The sequence below is a fragment of the Silurus meridionalis genome, chromosome 3 (genome assembly GCF_014805685.1).
Source record: "Silurus meridionalis isolate SWU-2019-XX chromosome 3, ASM1480568v1, whole genome shotgun sequence".
NCBI lineage: Eukaryota > Metazoa > Chordata > Actinopteri > Siluriformes > Siluridae > Silurus > Silurus meridionalis.
Window position 1 is genome coordinate 4,863,661 of NC_060886.1, and position 18,953 is coordinate 4,882,613.

The following is an 18,953-nucleotide window of genomic DNA, read 5'->3' on the forward strand; positions in this document are numbered from 1 at the left end:
CACCATCTAAAGACTTTGGTGCAGCAGAAATCACAACCACACTGGTATGGTACAATTTTGAAGTGATTTGTTAAGGTTAGATAGCTAGTAAGTTTGGGTAAAAGTGTACAAGTGATGTTAAAAACAGAGAAGGCAACATTTCTGACGAACCTCTATTTTGTTCAATTTTCAGGAATAAGGGGAAAAAATGCAAACAACAGCAATGTATATTTGGTTAATTAAAAAATAATAATAATAATTAATTAATTAACAAAAAGTGCAAATGTCAACAATGAGGCTCTATTTTGTTATTTTTCCACACAGATTTTCATGAATATAAAATATTATAATGTTCTATAGATAATTTTTTAACATGGACTGCCGAAAACAGAAGAGGTGGAGACACATTGTTTCTACTAAGTAAGCATTTGCGTATTAGCTTTTCATTGTATTAAAACAATGAAATGTGTATTTGTACATGGATGGAAGTCAAGCTACTGTATATCTGGCTACCATTTTGTTTGATGTGGTGGTACCATCCCTTCTTGTTTTTTTTTGTATCTTTCATTACTTCGACTGTCTCTTGCTTGTCTAATTTGGCTTACTGTATGTTTCAATAATTTTCTATCTAGTCCAATTAATTACAGCAGTGAAGATCATTATTAAATCATTATTTGTTCTGTAAAGTTAACTAGTCATTACATAGATACAATAACTACTAACAATAATTGCAGTAAGTAATTGGACATAAGTCAGTTTAATTCCATCACAGGAAGACTGTAATCCTATATTGATTATAGAGAACTGGGACTGGAGATGTGTTAGCTTTTACCTTGTTTGCAAGGAGGTGCTGATAAAGCTGTGAAACCTTCTTAATTTGCAAGTCCAGCTCAGACAATCTTAGCTTCATCCATGTCCACTGACTCGCTAACTTCGATCTGTCATGTTGAAACCTCCACTCGCATCCCAGACAACTGAGAGAAAGAGATAGAGAGAGACACTGAAATATTGATCAGCTCTTTTCAGCAGCTCGATTCACTCTTAACAACATGTATGCCTCATTTTCCATCTACCTGGGGGTGTACTTCATAAAGTAAAAAAACTAAATTGGGCTTATTCCTTGCTTAATTCATTAAACCTTAAGGCTCGTCAGCGTTAACAATTGAATGAAGATAAAGCACTATGGTAGCCAATGAGACAGCAGATGCACAACAAATTATAAATAAAATGTAGGACTTCAATATAATTAAACTAATATATATATATATATATATATATATATATATATATATATATATATATATATATATATATATATATATATATATATTTATTTCATTTTAATCAGTTTGAATTAAATCAGTTCTATAGTCAACAATATTATGCCTGATACCTACTTACAAATAGTGAAAGGATCATATTAATGAAATAGCAGTGAAGTCAAATTAGATAATAACCATAAAAGCTATTAAAGATATCCAAGTGTCTTCCTAAGAGTATGTGTGTACTAATATCTTCTCATAAATTCAGGGAGCAAGTGCACAAACCTAGAGTGGTATTTATTTGATCAATTAAGGGTATTTCAAAAATATATTTTTGCAGTCCATATTGGGCTCCAATTCACATGTGGAAAAAATATCACAGAAGTACACTATATAGACAAAAAGTATTAAGGCACCTGATGTTTCCAGCCATATGTGGTTCTTCCCCAAACTGCTACAAAGTGTAAGGCACACAATTGTATAGGATGTCTCTGTGGTAGAATTCTGTATAGGATGTCTTTGTGGTAGAATTCTGTGGTAGAATTCAATTCACTTGACCTGTGAGACCCAAACCATTTCCAGCATGGCAATGCCCCTGTGCACAAAACCAGCTCCATGAAAATTTGGAGTGGAAGATCTCCTGCTATAGAGCTCTGACCTCAACCCTGCTGAAGACCTTTGTGATGAATGCTGACTACACCCCAGGCCTCCTCAGTCTACATCAGTACCTGACACCCTTGTGGCTCTACAAAATCTAATGGAACATCTTCCCAGAAGAGTGGAGGTTATTATACCAGTAAATAGTGGGTGGTAGCTCAGTGGTTAAGGCATTAGACTTTGGATCAGAAGGTCACAAGTTCAAATCCCTCCACCACAAAGCTGGCACTGCTGGGTCCTTGAGCAAGGCACTTAACCCTCCCCTGGATAAGGGCGTCTGCCAAATGCCATACATGTAAATGGGGACTAAATGTGAAATAAGATGTTCTTATGGCCAGTTGTACACAACTTTTTTCCATATAGTGTATGATTATAGTGCCTTTCTGAAACTGCTACTACAAATCTGAAGGACCTAATTCTCAATTATGCTGGAGTAAGGTTTGATGTTAAAGTAGATGGTTACAGTTTTAGTGTTTGTTTTTTTCTCAATAATGAAGCCCACAACCTTCTTAGATATATGTCGATTTTCTTTCCAACCCGAGGAAAACAATCATTTCTCAAACTAACAGCCATTTCTCTATTGCAAAGTTAAAAACCAACACATGAAGATATGCTTTAGATTGATGGATTGGAAGATCTTAAGTGGCCTGTTATAGAGCTCTAACCTCAACCCTATTGAACATGATGAATTGGAGCACTGACTGCACCACAGGACTCCTCACCTCACCTAAATCTCTACCTGACTTTACTTTAAAACCTTTAAGCACAATTTCTACGAGCACACTCCAAAATCTAGTGGAACATCTTCCCAGATGAGTGGAGGTTATTATAACAAAAAATGGGGACTACATGTGGAATTGGATGTTCAAAAAGCACATACAATACATGACCAGGTGTCCACAAACCTTTGTTGATATCATGTATATTCCAAATTAGAGCTGCAGCTATGGATAGTTTTTGTAATTAAGGACTCTATAAATTAGTCCATTGATTAATCAAGTAATCAGATAAAAAGTGCTTTTCTGCATCAAACAGCAATACTACATTTACAAGAGAAAATAAGACGGGTCTCCTAAAAAGAATAAGTTAAATGGTTAGATATATGTGGTATAAATAAATGGTTTGGCTGAATAAATGCACTGTATGGTATTTTCTTTATGTTTTAGTTTTAAATGATCCCAAAATTTGGAAACCTTCTGTTGTGTTCTTCGGCCTGAATCTCCTCTTTGTTTTCTTTCCGTTCCTCCATTTTTCATTCATGCAGCATCTTTTGTGTTTACCTGTCCAAATGTCTCATTTATAAGCATATAGTTTGCACAAAACAAGGCTGTCGAGGAATCGTCTCAGCCCTATTCCAAATTAGGGAATGATATTAGAAGCATATCGTGAGTCAGAGAAACAATATATACGCAGAGAAACGGCGCTCAGATATATGAAACAACAAGACTTTGCAAACGAAAAGAAATATCACTATGCTTGAACAGAACAGAACAGGCGAACACATTTGGGTAACAAGCCAATGATAAACAGTGTTGGACAAAGTACAAAATCTTATACTTGAGATTATAGTAAAGATACACAAAGTTTTACTCCAGTAAAAGTGCTCCCTTTAAACTTTCACTTGAGTAAAAGGACACAAATATTTGCCTTGTACTTATGATTTATTATGGCTATAATGTTCCTATTATTATTTTGTTCTCAAGACTCTTGTTTACACTCTTTGATTTATGTGGAAAGACTCTAATGTTGATCTTAACACACCAATCTATTAATAGAATGATATTAATCAGTCAAACACTGATATATTTTTAAAATTATCATGAGCCCAAAACCTTCTTTTTAACAAAAAAATTCACGCAAAAAAGGTGGTTGTGGCGAGTTCGAGTCAGGAGTTTATTACATTTATTACTTGCTGTTGAACAGATGTTGAACTGTATGTTCGTGGTAAGTAAGTTTAATACAGAGCATGCGCTCTGCCCTGATTAGTGGCTTGCTGTTTGATTGAGTATAAAATAAGTTTTTATCTGCTCATAAATTAAAAAAACGAATAATTTCCCAAAATGTAGTTGAGTAAAAAGTAGGATATTTGACTTTTAAATATAGTGAAGTTAAAGTAAAAGTCTCCCAAAATGGAAATACTTCACTAAAGTACAGATGAGCGAAAAAAGCCATTTAGGTACACTAACGAGTTACCTTTACTTCATTACTGTCTACTGGAGACAAGACAGGGACCAAAACAAAGACATGTGGCATAAACGAAACAGCAAGGAGAGTATCAGCTGGTTTAAATGGCAAGACTGTCCGTGGGATGCGTGTATGCGTGTTTAACATTAAACTTGGACTATTTTAATAAACAGCTTTGGAAATATTAAGCCATGAATTTTTTGCTTAAAGGCAAAAGAGGCTAAATATTATTATTACTCTGTCTGAACTCTATGAACCCCTTCTTTCTTTTTCAGTATATATTCAGTGAAGCCTCTTCCCTGACAGACTAGCTAATAGGAAAATTCCATGAATAGTTAGAGTGCAGTGGAGCAGCAAAACACACACACACACACACACACACACACACACACACACACACACACACACACACACACAGGGAAGACAGAACTCTGATATCTCCTTCTGAGATGAAACCATTTTGATCATTGCCTAAACACACACACACATGAAACATTTCCCCACGGTGGGATATTTGTTCCTACCTATTCTTCATATGTCCTGTTTTTCATCTATTTCTGTCCATTCATTTCTTCCATGTGAATGCGCAATGCACCTGGGTGTGCCTTTAAACTCGTTTTCTTTTCCAAAAGGTTCGCAGGCCACAACTAAACCATGTTAAATTGTGAACATGTGTAAAACAGAAGCTGTACTGAGGACGAGAAACAGGTCGGATCATTCCATGAATATGAACCTCAGGGCAGATCTCTGTAGCTTGGGTTTAAAAACTGGTCTAAATTAATACAATACAAAAACAAACAGAGCTACAATTTCAGGATACAAGGAAGACCTTAGTCAATTGTACTCTTCAAATGATGTCTAAAGACCTGCCTTCTCCAAAAGTACTCATATTACCACTTGTGATACACTTGGGATAAAATATTCTCTCCCAACAGAGGTTTAAGACTCATGTCACTCTTCGTCTGTGTCCTTTGAACCAGTAAGTAATTTGGCTAAATAACTTATTTTTATTGACTGTATAAAACCAAAATCACATTTGCAATAACGCTCATATTCATGAAACCAGCCTTTTGCTCTTATGATATTGTCTTATTCTGTACAAAAACTTGAAGATTTTGTGCCTATTTTTATACATTTTGGTGACATTTTTGACATCATCCCTATTTGTTTATGACCACAAACAGCAAATGAATCAGAAAATGCACCTGCAAATCGGTGATATCCCTGCAGTTGTGGTATTGACTAGTCCTGAAATAAAATCCAGAGTTTTTTTGGTCTGAGAATGAGACAAGACTGAGTCCAAATGCGCTTGAGACCAAGACAAAACCAAAACCTTCAGAACCAGGTCTCAAGACTAAAACCAGTCTTGGGTACTACAGTGCAAGCATCTGCTATATTTGTTACTGTGTAAATGCAACCTTCATTCAAATGTCTTTCATATCCATTTCACCCTACAATGGAAGCTTAATCCACAAGGGCAACCCATAAAGACAAAGTGTCCCAAAGACAATGTACAAATGCACCATTGAGACATTGGAGGACTTTGTGAGACCAGTTAGCCACAGCTTGGGGTGAGAGCTCTCACAAAGCCTGTCATTTATGCACAAGTGAAAAGAATGGATGCCCCCTAAACACTTTCTTTTTGTTCCTGGAACTCATAAAGTGGTGGGCTTTCAGCATCCTTTATTGGATAGCTCAGTCTGGGGTATTACAAAAGAAATCCTGGCTACTTCCGGGTGTCTACACACACACACACACACACACACACACACACACACACACACACACACCTTCGTGCATTCCATCTCAATGAGAGAAAACATGTTCAAAAAGATTAACAATCTTTTTTTTATAAAATATATTATTTATCTTTTTTGCTGATTTATGTTTTTAAAACTTCAAACTTATCTGACCCACATTTACATCACAAAAAAAAAACAGCAAGCAAAACGATGAGGTAGTTGATCCACAACCCACATTATCTGATTTGTCGAGGCATGTTTTCTGCAAACAAGTAAGCCTGAAACATCACCTCCAAATCGTTGTGCATTCCTCTCAGACCTCCTCAACGTGTCTCCGTATGACCCTTTAACGCATTAAAAATGAACAAAAGGACAGGACAAAGATGACGCAGCAGGAGCTCCATCTTGAAGCTGCATTGGAGGCGCAATTTTTGAAGGCTGTGGGAGGGTGACTTACATGTTAACTGATTCACTAGATAATATATTCTAATAGTATCTAAACTGACCAGGCATAACATTATGACATTATAACCAGGCCAGTGAAGCGAATAACACTTACACTTATCTCTTCATCATGGTACCTGGTAGTGGGTGGGATATAAAGCATTAAGCATTTTGTCCTCAAACTTGATGTGTTAAAGCAGGAATCAATGGGCAAGTGCAAGGATTTGAGCAAGTTTGACAAATTGTGATGTTTAGACGACTGGGTCGGGGCATTTTCAAAACTGCAGCTCTTGTGTGCTCTTCCTGAATCTGCAGTGGTCAGTATCTATCAAAAGTGGTCCATTGATGCACGTAGGGAGCGAAGACTAGCCCGTGTGGTTACATTCCAGCAGACGAGCTTCTGTAGGTGAAATTGGTGGAGAAGTTATTGCTGTTAATGCTTGTTGGGTCAGAACTGTTTTGGCAGCTAAAGAAGGACCAACACAATATTAGGCAGGTGGTCATAATGTTATGCCTGATTGGTGTATATCTACAATAGTGTACAAGAAAGGGCATTAATAAAATAAAAGCACAAGTTGCAAGGAGTGGAAACTGCATTTATTTTTCAACATACGCCCCTGCTACCTTTATACACTTATCCCAGCGTCCCAGTGTAACTAACACAACAAAGATTCGGCATAGAAAGATTTTCCAGTATGCCTGAACCATCCTTTGTCATCAATACTAAAAGCCTGACCTCCAAGGAACTCGTCAATTATCCAGGATCAGGCGTTTGACACGCTGAATGGTCACAGAATGACTGCTGTGGGGTGGGAACCACCAGGACCAGGATCATCACTGATAAATGTACATGTTTACACCATTCAACTGCAGCTTAAAGTTTTATCACCATACTGTTTTCAAAGTTCACTCAAGCCACTTACTACTGCGTGTTATTCCGCTATGCTATGATCTTTTTTTAATACCTGTAAAATGAAAAGTCCCAGTTTGACTTCAACACCCCTCGTATAAATGATGCATGGTTACTGGAGAGAGTTGAAGGTCTTCTTAAACTCCTGGAAGCTCACGTGCTACTCAAAACACCTTGAACGACTCGTTGCGGACGTCTCAGGTTCGCCTAGTTTTGCGTAAAATTTCACGTTTGCTTTTTGTTCTAACTTGCTGTCCATGATGAAATCACAGCTGTGGTATTGCAATGTGGCCAGAAGATCACCAGTTAGCACCATTAGATTTACTGTTTTTCTCAGTCGCATTGGAGCGTTTCTCAGATCAGAAATGAAATTCTCAAAACTATTTGTTCAACCTCCACATCATTTAGTCACGCGTTCTCATCATAAGAACATTTCTTGTTTCTTTGATCCAATTGCGAATGCTTTTGTACATCATTTAATCAATTGTGTACAAGTGTCTGCTGTTTCCAACATTATTAGTTGTTTATGTTCATGTTGATTGAAATATATTATACTGGTTTCACCTGAATAGTTTTAAACCCTAAAACATCTCCGCATCAGTTTACTGTATAAGTCATTGAATACAAAATGGGTAAACCAGTTGTCATCATCTGTCATCTAAAATTTCTATTAAACTGCGAGAGAACGACATCAGATCAACCAATAATCAACTTTTCAACTGTTTTTCTAAAACAGGTCAAAGGTGAATCTTGTAAAACTTCAGTTGGGGAGTGAATACAGACAGAGCAAAACATAGAATTACAATTTCTGAAAATGGATGAACACATTACAGTAAAAGTGTTTTTCCTCTCCGGTCTCTTGCAATCAATTATAATTCATATATGCAAATTCATAAATGCCGGACAAAAGAAATTAAAATGTTGTGCATTTTCAATCACTGTAATCCAAACCGTAGTTTATATAAAGTAATCCTGAAACTGTGCACCGTCTGACAACATGACCAAACATTTAGATGATTTTGTTTGTGAACAAAGACAAAGGGACTTTTACTTACTTTTGAGAGATGAATTGAGGATTTTGAGTAAAGTACAGGCTTTTGCAAGAAATCCAATGTATTGCACTCTTTGTACAAATTTTTGTGTTTGTTTTGAGTAATGCACTTCCTGTTTTTCAAATAGTAAGGATGATTCGAGAAATGCTCCAAAGCAGCTGAGAAAAACCGTAAAACATTTTGATATCACCAATCTTTCAAATGGACAATCATGTTAAACCTGACTATGTCCGCAATAAAATCTACTACACACTAGAAATGTCTGTTTTGCTGAGATCTTAAAGTAGTTAAACTGACATTTCCAGACAGTAGAAGCCCAGCTCAAGGCTAAAGAAATGCTTTTTACCCAAAACTGTCCACAAAGTTATATTTGGATCCAGAGTGCAGAGAGACTTAAAAGCTTTTTCCTCTTTCTCTGATCTGCAAGGGCCTGATGTTTTTGTGCTCCTGGACAAGTTCCAGTTTCAACACAAATGGCCGTCCCTAATTATAAGACATTTTGGACATGATTAAGCAATAGAGAATATATAAATATGTAATTATACATAATCCTGGAAAATCCCATAGTTTGTTAAAAAAAAAAAACCTGCAGAAAAACAGCATGAAGCTCAAGAAGATATCGAGACAAATCCAGAAATTCGAGGATCAACCAAGTCTCGCTTTTAAATAAGCCTTTCAATATCCCATGAAGTATCACTAAAGCACAATGCACAATTCAGTGATCAGGTAAAGTAAGCAATGCGTTGGTCAGTGAAGCAACCAAGAGTTCAAGATGACTTGAAAGAGCTGGAGAGATTACCAGCTGAGTTGGAAGAAGCTGTTCTGTAGACAATTATATACACAAAACTCCAAAAAAGGGTCTATTGATATTTTGAGACCTGACTGAGCTTTTTGCCCACATTTGCCCCTGGCCATCACAGTTGAACTGAAACACACACTTAAATACTTAATACCCTTTAGAAACCCCCACGTCTATAACACCACCCATATTATAACTGTTTACTCTCACCGCTGCGGCCCGGGTTCGATCCCTGGTCAGGAACCAACCCCAGCCACTCTTAGTGCCGGTCCTAAGCACGGATAAATGGAGGGTTGCGTTAGAAAGGGCATCCATCGTAAAAACATATGCCAAATCAAACATGCGGATGATCCGCTTTGGCGACCCCTAATGGGAGAAGCCAAAAGAAAGTTTTACTGTTTGAAGTACTTATGGACATTTGTGCTCATTCAGCCACAAGGGTGTTGGTAAAGTCAGGTACTGATGTAGGTGAGGTGAGGAGACCTGGGGTGCAGTCAGCCTAGGGTTAAGGTTAGAGCTGTATAGCAGGAGATCTCCCACTTCAAACCCATGTAAAACCATATATTCATGGAGCTGGATTGGGATGCTTAACAAAAATATATAAATGTGATGGTTGGATGTCTGGAAAATGGCCTAGTGTACAGAGAAGGCACATATAAGAACATCTAATCTATAAAACTATAAATGTTGCACACTCACCCTGAACTTAGTCTCTTTCTTATAGTCTTTTCATCCCACTCATCATCTGAGCTGATGTCAGTACCATCCGAGTCCAAAGCCTGCTGGGCATTACGAAGTACTGCCTGTCCACGTTGTGCTAAACTCTTAATACCTCTGATAAGCTGAATACTATCAGAGCTTTTCTCCATCGAGGAGGCTTCAGAGGAACAACTAGATCCAGCGTTTCCCTGCTGCACTGCTGGGCTATTAAACGTCTGCCCTGAAGATTTATCGGAAAGACAGTCGGCTTCCTCATGAGCCCCTAAAGCATTAACACACGTGTTTTCTGCAGGATGTAGTGAATCAGGGTGGGTTTTGGAAGAAGTGGGTGAAAGGGATGAGAGTTTCTTCGACATTGCTTCTAGTTGCTTGTTGAAGGTCTGAAGGGCGTTTTCACCGAGCAGTGCATGGAGTCTGAGTTTTGCTCGCCCCATGCGAGACGTTAATACACAGTGTTGAGAAGAGAGTCGCCTTCTTCGAGCTTCAAAGTCCTCCTGCACTGAATTGTGGGATCCTAAGCGCCATACTGGTCTTGAATCAACGCTCTGGTCACTTGATCTTGCTGAGGAACAGGGTTCACTGTCTCTTTGGTAGTATGGCAGAAATGACAAGGTTTGTGTTAAGTTCTGAAGATCTTCCGAAACTTTCCTGGATTGTTCTTGGAACCGAGAGTCCTCATGAATCATTGGACAATCTACACCAAATTCGTCCATGGACACACACCCTAGCAAAGGTCCCAAGTTGCGCTGGAGATCTGGTTTATAAAATGTTGAGCTGTGATCCATTGACTGTTGGGGAATCTCTGGTAGCTCTTTGATGCTACAGGAGTCTAAAATGGAAAAAGAGGAACGATTCAACCAAAACCTAGCATAGCTGTTGTTCACCAGTTTTATCTGAGGATCCATGTCTCGGCTGGAATCCACATCTTGGGTTAAAACTGGAGGTGAAATGTGAATCCTGCAATCTTTTTCTAAAGTCTTGTCTAGGGCTGGTGGCATCATGAACCAAATTATTTTAGAAACCTCCAAAATAAGTCCAGTGGATATGGGTTATTCAGTGTCTTGAGCTAGAAATAAGAACACAAATGATTAACCTCATGTGCTGCAGACTGGAACATAATAGATCACCAAATATCTTGCATCTTTGCACTAATGTGAAATTGAGGATATATGTCAGGAACCTATAGCAAATAACCCATTGTAATAAAGTAGTAGGAAAGAGTATAGCTTTCAAAATGATTACCAATTAAAACTAAATAAAAAAAAATGTTTTTTTAAAACTAAGTCTCCAACTTTTAATAGACATTGTCTAGGCATGGATTTTTCTTTACATTATTTTTTTTTTAATAAATACGTTTTTAAAGTAAGTTTTTAACGTGGCTTCGACTCTGTGTTGTACTTAAGCAAGCCAAATATATTTGTTTAAAACCATTTTTGAAAAAATAGTAAATTTTTACTGCTTAAAACCAAAATTCACCTTATTTACATAGTGAAACATGCAAAGCAAATAGATTGCTGGATACATGTATATAGAAGGTAAGTGGCTTCATCCCACACCATGTTTCACTGACTTGATAGGCCACCTGCAGTGACCAAAGTAAAGGTTGTATGCGTACGTTCTAGCGTCCTATTTATTACAGTGTACTAGTGCACAGTTGAGGACGAAGCCCAAATCTGATCTTTTTCAAACACAAATCATTAACCTCATGTGCTGAGCCAAATATCTCAAAATAATCTTAGCTATGACCTGGAATCCTTGATTTTCATTTCACTGAAGTATTTAAGTCATTATATGAGTTAAACTTTATCTGAGAAATGTGTAATAGATTAATGAAGGATCTACAGCAAGCCACTCAAGATGCTGGACAAATGACCATTATAGCCATTATAACTACAATGCACAATGTTTACTCAAGTCAAGCAAGGTCATGTCAGACAATGATCTGAGCCAATGACATGAGGAAATTGGGGTTATACAGTAAGTCATGAATCTATACTGAATAACCCATTCTAATAAAGTGGTTAGAAAGAATACATCTTGCAAATTGTTTTCAAATTAAAAGAAAACAAAATATGTTTCTCGGACTAAATCAATCACTGACTTTGGATGGACTATTATAACATAGATTGTCCACTAGGCATGGATGCGAGGTTGGACCAGATCCTTTCATTTTTTTTACATAATAAACACAAGGTTTTATAACCAAACCTTGACTGATACCAGAAATTTGTCTTAGTCTTGTACTTATGCAAGCCACATGTATTAGCATTAGCATTAGCATATGGTCAACTTTTACTGCTGTAAAGGAATCGAAAATATTTATATGGTGGATGGAAAAATCCTTTTAGTATATATTTTTTTTTACTTTTGTTAAATGTTTACAGCATCTCTCTATTTGAATACATTGAGTTATATACGCCCTCAACCTCACACTAGTGCACTAATAAATAGGACTAAAACTTGTGGAAGGATTTCCACAAGGACTAATTTGGTCACTATATATACACACACACACACACACACACACACACACACACACACACACACAGGGCTGTAAAAGATAGATGCTGTAAACATGTAACCAAAGCAAAATTGAAAGTAGTTTCCCTCTTTTCTCATTACTTTTTACATGTAAATAAGGTGATTTATTTATTTATTTTTTTTCAAAATGCTAAAACAAATAAATATAATAAATCTACAGTATACCAAATAACACACTGTAATAAACTGGTAGGAAAAAAAAAATTATTCAATTTCCAATAAAAATGAGAAAGACACATGTTAACGCGTTTTAGAAGAATATAGTAAATATCGAAAAAAAAAAAGTGAATGAATTTATTTTGCTTTAGTTACATGTTTATAGCATCTCTCTATTAAACTATGATGTATAAAGATAGAAAAAAAATTGCATGGTCCTCAGTCTTATACAGTCTTATTTTAGAAATTTAGATATAGTCAAAAGAAACAAAATGCACTTTATTTGCATAAAAAAACTGCAAAGAGGGAAAATCGTTTGATTTTATCTTTAGTTACATGTTTACAGCATCTCCCTATTACACTACAATACTATATATGTACAGTATGTTATGTATAAGTAAATAAATAGATGTGGCTTTGTCCCAAACCGAGTGTCAATGACTCGATAGGCCACCTGCAGCGACCAAGATAACAGATACTTGCGCAAGTTCGAGTCCTACTTATTAGTGCACGAGCACGCGGTTTAGGACGGAACCCAAAAAGACAGCTCTATTTCCGAAAAACTAGACTTCAAAACTCAGCGTTCAGACTCGTATAAATGATAAACCGGTTTCATTTCAAGGGTGTAACTGTCTAGATTTGATATTAATCAAGTTATTTAGATAATATCACTTTGATTTTTACTTTTTTTTCTTGATACGATGCGTTTCGGTCGCTCAGATCACCTCGATACAGTAAATTGCAGTTAAAATAAATTAGGCGAATTGTTTAAATCGACCGAAAACGTAATGATTTCTAGCAAAAGCATATGTATATATAATTGTTAATATTATAATTGTAATTTAAATTATAAAAAAAAAATACTTACTTCTTAAATGGTGTTCAATAGGCGGCTTGTAAAAAATCCGTTAAAGCAGCGAGCGCGCGCGCGTCGGGAGAAAGAGGGAAGAACCACTGCGCTCGCGCGCTGCTCTGAGCGTGTCTCGCGCTTTCACCATGGAGACGAGCCAAGGGCCACAATCACACACTTCTACATAAACACGGACTCACAATGTGTACAGTTTATCACACACTTCTACACAAACTCGGACTCACAATGTGTACAGTTTATCACCCACTTCTACACAAACACTGTCTCACAACGTGTTCAATATTACACACTTCTACACAAACACTGTGTCACAATGTGTACAGTATATCACACACTTCTACACAAACACTGACTCACAATGTGTACAGTTTATCACACACTTCTACAAAAACACTGACTCACAATGTGTACAGTATATTACACACTTCTACACAAACACTGTCTCACAATGTGTACAGTTTATCACACACTTCTACACAAACACTGTCGCACAATGTGTACAGTTTATCACACATTTCTACACAAACACTGTCTCACAATGTGTACAGTTTATCACACACTTCTACACAAACACTGACTCACAATGTGTACAGTATATTACACAGTTCTACACAAACACTGTCTCACAATGTGTACAGTTTATCACACACTTCTACACAAACACTGTCGCACAATTTGTACAGTTTATCACACATTTCTACACAAACACTGTCTCACAATGTGTACAGTTTATCACACACTTCTACACAAACACTGTCTCACAATGTGTACAGTTTATCACACACTTCTACACAAACACTGTCTCACAATGTGTACAGTATATCACACACTTCTACACACTGTCTCACAATGTGTACAGTTTATCACACACTTCTACAAAAACACTCTCACAATGTGTTCAATATTACACACTTCTACACAAACACTGTCTCACAATGTGTACAGTTTATCACACACTTCTACACCAACACTGACTCACAATGTGTACAGTATATCACACACTTCTACACAAACACTGTCTCACAATGTGTACAGTTTATCACACACTTCTACACAAACACTGTCTCACAATGTGTAGTGTTTATCACACACTTCTACACAAACACTGTCTCACAATGTGTACAGTATATCACACACTTCTACACAAACACTGTGTCACAATGTGTACAGATTATCACAAACCTCTACACAAACACTGTCTCATAATGTGTACAGTTTATCAGAGTCTTCTACACAAACACTGACTCACAATGTATACAGTATATCACACACTTCTACACAAACACTGTCTCACAATGTGTACAGTATATCACACACTTCTACACAAACACTGACTCACAATGTATACAGTTTATCACACACTTCTACAAAAACACTGTCTCACAATGTGTACATTTTATCACACACTTCTACACAAACAGTGTCTCACAATTTTTACATTTTATTACACAGTTCTACACAAACACTGTCTCACAATGTGTAGTGTTTATCACACACTTCTACACAAACACTGTCTCACAATGTGTACATTTTATCACACACTTCTACACAAACAGTGTCTCACAATTTGTACAGTTTATTACACACTTCTACACAAACACTGTCTCACAATGTGTAGTGTTTATCACACACTTCTACACAAACACTGTCTCACAACGTGTTCAATATTACACACTTCTACACAAACACTGTCTCACAATGTGTACAGTTTATCACACACTTCTACACAAACAGTGTCTCACAATGTGTACAGTTTATCACACACTTCTACACAAACACTGTCTCACAATGTGTACAGTATATCACGCACTTCTACACAAACACTGTCTTACAATGTGTACAGTATATCACACACTTTTACACAAACACTGTCTTACAATGTGTACAGTTTATCACACACTTCTACACAAACACTGTCTCACAATGTGTAAAACATCGTCACACACTTCTACACAAACACTGTCTCACAATGTGTAAAACATCGTCACAAACTTCTACACAAATTCGAAAATGTTAGATTTGATTGGAGGTAGAATATTAACTGCATTCTGTCCAATCAGAATAAAGAATACTGAAGAACACTGCTCTGGTTTAAGCATCAATAAAGGTGTGAACGTGGAGCTTCAGATGGATGATAGAGATGGACGTACTGTATGTGGAGCTCATGTTTGGAGACAACATCTCGCTCTTACGTCCATCACACCAGAAAAAAGGAATCGATAAACATCCTTTTGTCATAATATTCTTCATTTTTATCATTCAGTTGTGATACTACAGTTTTTTTCTCAGAAGCTGTGGAGTGTTTCTTAGATCAGAAATACATTTCTCAAAACTTCTTCACATCACGTCATCATTTTGTATATCATTAGTAATGTAATTTCTCTTTGCTTTGAGCAAATGCTTTGGTACATTCATTGAATTATTGGTGTTCAGTTGTTTGCTGTTTCCTACAATATCAATTCCATCTTCTATGGTGTGGTCTGCTGGTGCAGCAGCATCTCTACTGCAGGCAGGGAGAGACTGGAAAAGCTGATCAGGAAGTCCAGCTCAGTCCTGGGGATTCCTCTGGACACTGTTCAGGAGGTGGTAGAAAGGAGGATGGTACTGTAACTAAACAATCATCATTGCTGGAGAACGTCTCTCACCCCCTGTATGAAACAGCTTCATCTCTGAGCAGCTCCTTCAGTGACAGACTGTTCCATCCTGAATGTCTGAAGAAGCGAAACAAAAGGTATTTTCTCCATGCTGCTATTCGACTATACAATCAAAACATTTTATGAGGTGGTATCAAAAAGTCTCAAGACTACTGGTGCTAATCTGACCACGTGTGTTACTCCGTCTGCAATTTCATCATGGACAGCAAGTAAGAACAACGAGCGAACATGATGTTCTGTGTGAAACATGGGTAAATCTTCTACAGAGACGTTTGACATACGGCAATGCTGCAATGAGTTTTTCTAGGTGTTTCGAGCGACACGCGCTTTTCAAGCTCAGAAGAACATCGCTGGGAAGCGACGAGAGATCAGGAAGACCTCCAACGAGCTCGACCATTCGGCAACTTGTGCATGATGATCGGTGGAGATCCAGTGCGAATCGCAGAAGATGCTTGAAACGTTCCAAGAAAACTTCCAGAAGTGGCAGGAACATTGGGAGCGCTGTATTGTACTTCCTTGTATATTAGTTCACACATGAATAGTCTTAATCCCCAAAACATCTCGGCATCAGCTCATTGCATAAGTTATTGAATGATATGTTTATGTCATAATGTGTCAAGCTTAAATTTCTATAATTTTTTTTTGTTATGTGACTCGAATCGAAGAATTGTGCAGATGAATTTTGAATGTCAATATTGAAGGCGAGTGTACAGCATCAGATCAACCAAACATCAAATTGTTCTCTCATGATCCTTCAATTGGTGAGCAAATACAGACAGAGCAAAACACAGAATTACTGTAAATGGATGAACAACCAGGAAATGAATTAACTTTAGTACATTACTGTAAAAGTGTGAATCCTGTCAGGTCTCTTGCAATCAATATACAGTAAATGCAGTAATGTGAACGTTTGTGCACAATCGCCATACAGACGAAATTCATCCTCGTGCATTTCAATCATTGTAACCCAAACAACAGTTTACATCAGTAAACACCGAAAACGTGTGCCGTCATACTGACAACACGACTAAACATTTTGATGATCTTGTTTGTAAACAATGATACTTACTTACTTTTGAGAGATGAACTAAGCATTTTAAGAAAAGTACAGCCCTTTGCAAGTAATCCAATGTGTGGCGCTGTTTGTACGAATTGTTTTGCACTTTTATCAAGTATGATTTGAGAAATGCTCCAAAGCAGCTGGGAAAAACTGTAAGCCTGAGCTGTTCCTTCCTGTTGAAATGTGTGTAGAATGTTGTGTTGATTTCGCATGCTTCGTATCATGTGTGGAATGGGTTCTGTCATGCAGCGACAAGTCCTCATCCAAACTCTCAATTATGGTCATAACATCTGCAAGACTTAAATGATACTCACACAGACACAGCTGGAAACATGAACCCCTGAGGGATGGGTTTACTGGCATATGGTGGAGTGCAGAGTGAGAGAGAGAAAAAGAGAGAGAGAGATTGAGAGATGGAGAAAGAGAGGATTTCCGTGAAGGTTTATTTGTCGTAGGTTTATCAACTTCAAAAATGATGCTATGAATCTGTCAGCAACATCATTTTTTCTACGAATCAGGTCTGTTATCTGCTCAGCACTGCTTAATTCTGATTAACCAGAAGCTGTTAATTCATTTTCTATACGAAAAGAGCTGAATATAGTAAGATTTATATGTATTTCCCAAAACATTCGAAATTAGGTCTAAAATTTACCTTTATAATAACCTCCACTCTTCTATAAAGATGTTCCACTAGATTTTGGAGTGTACCTGTGGAGATTTGTGGGGATTGATTCAGCCACACAACTGTGTGATGTGAGGAGGCCTGGGGTGAAGTCTGTGTTTCAATTCATCCCAAAAGGTTTAAATAAGTTTGAGGTCAGAGCTCTATAGCAGGAGATCTTCCACTTCACCCCATAAGCCATATCTTCATGGAGCTGGCTTTGTGCACACTGGCATTGACATGCTGGAACAGGTTTGGACCTCCTAATTTAACTGAAGAGAAAATGTATTATTATACAGTATCCAAAAACACCCTCTACAATTGTGCACCTCTAACTTTGTGGTACCAGTTCGGGAAATAACCACATATGGCTGAAAAGTCGGTTCAAGTTTCTTTCTATAGCACATTTCACATCAGACTTTGTCTCAAAGCAGCTTTACAGAATTTAGGAATTAAAGGGAATGATGTTATCTTTATCCCAGATGAGCAGCCTGGGGCGACTGTGGCAGGAAAAAACTCCCTCAGATGGTATGAGGAAGAAACCTTAAGAGGAGCCAGAGTGAAACCTTGAGAGGAATCGGATAAGGTTCCTCGGGCGTCCCAATACTTTTGAAAATATAGTGTACATATGAAAAATGGGTGAAAGGTATGCTTTTCATTAAACATTTTAACTTGTACACCAGCATAGTAACTTTTACTTTGGACTACCCAACCCTGTTATTAATTACTTTCCTCCAGCTGCATGCCACTGTTTTATTACAAACTAAGCTATCTCTCAATGGCAATATTTCTGACCAAGATAAATGTTTATCTGCTCAATATAACGTTTGCTTTTGACATCACTCCTTTTACTGTCACGACAGACTGCATATGATTTTGTACCTAATCGCGAGACTATATGACCATGTTGTATTATGTCTCCATCTGCTGGTGATAAGAGCGCATTACCTGACCGAGGCAGAAACAAAATCATTAAACATACCATAATACACTGATTAATACCTTTTACTAGAATGCAGGTATTCACAATTACCACCTTTGTGATTGAGATTTTACATATTGGGATCTAGTAAATTCCTTGCAGATTCAGATTTTATTAAATGCACTTTATACCAGATAATAATGAAATATTGTACTGATCCAGATAGGCTACAGCTCGACACTGAGGACACTGAGCTGAAATGCTTTGCCATGCCTCTTGTAAAACTTTCCGAAGATATTCTTTATTAGTTGAAGATTTGTGCCTGACCATCTCAGAGCA

At 37.3% G+C, this 18,953-nt stretch overlaps 1 protein-coding gene across 3 annotated transcripts in view; it reads right to left on the bottom strand.

Annotated features, from left to right (window-relative positions):
• The window catches only part of kansl1l (KAT8 regulatory NSL complex subunit 1-like), a 30,568-nt gene extending 13,336 nt beyond the window's left edge, over window positions 1-17,232 (bottom strand). The window contains exons 1-3 of one of the 3 annotated variants that reach the window (XM_046845822.1): window positions 17,045-17,232; window positions 9,729-10,815; window positions 812-953 (exon numbers count right to left, since the gene is read on the bottom strand). In XM_046845822.1, the coding sequence (XP_046701778.1) occupies window positions 812-953; window positions 9,729-10,750 (1,164 nt within the window). In that variant the 5' untranslated portion in view covers window positions 10,751-10,815; window positions 17,045-17,232. Of the gene's footprint in view, window positions 1-811; window positions 954-9,728; window positions 10,816-13,314; window positions 13,889-17,044 lie in introns of those variants that run through there. The other 2 variants (XM_046845821.1, XM_046845823.1) reach the window with 2 other exon arrangements.
• Window positions 17,233-18,953: the final 1,721 nt, after the last annotated feature.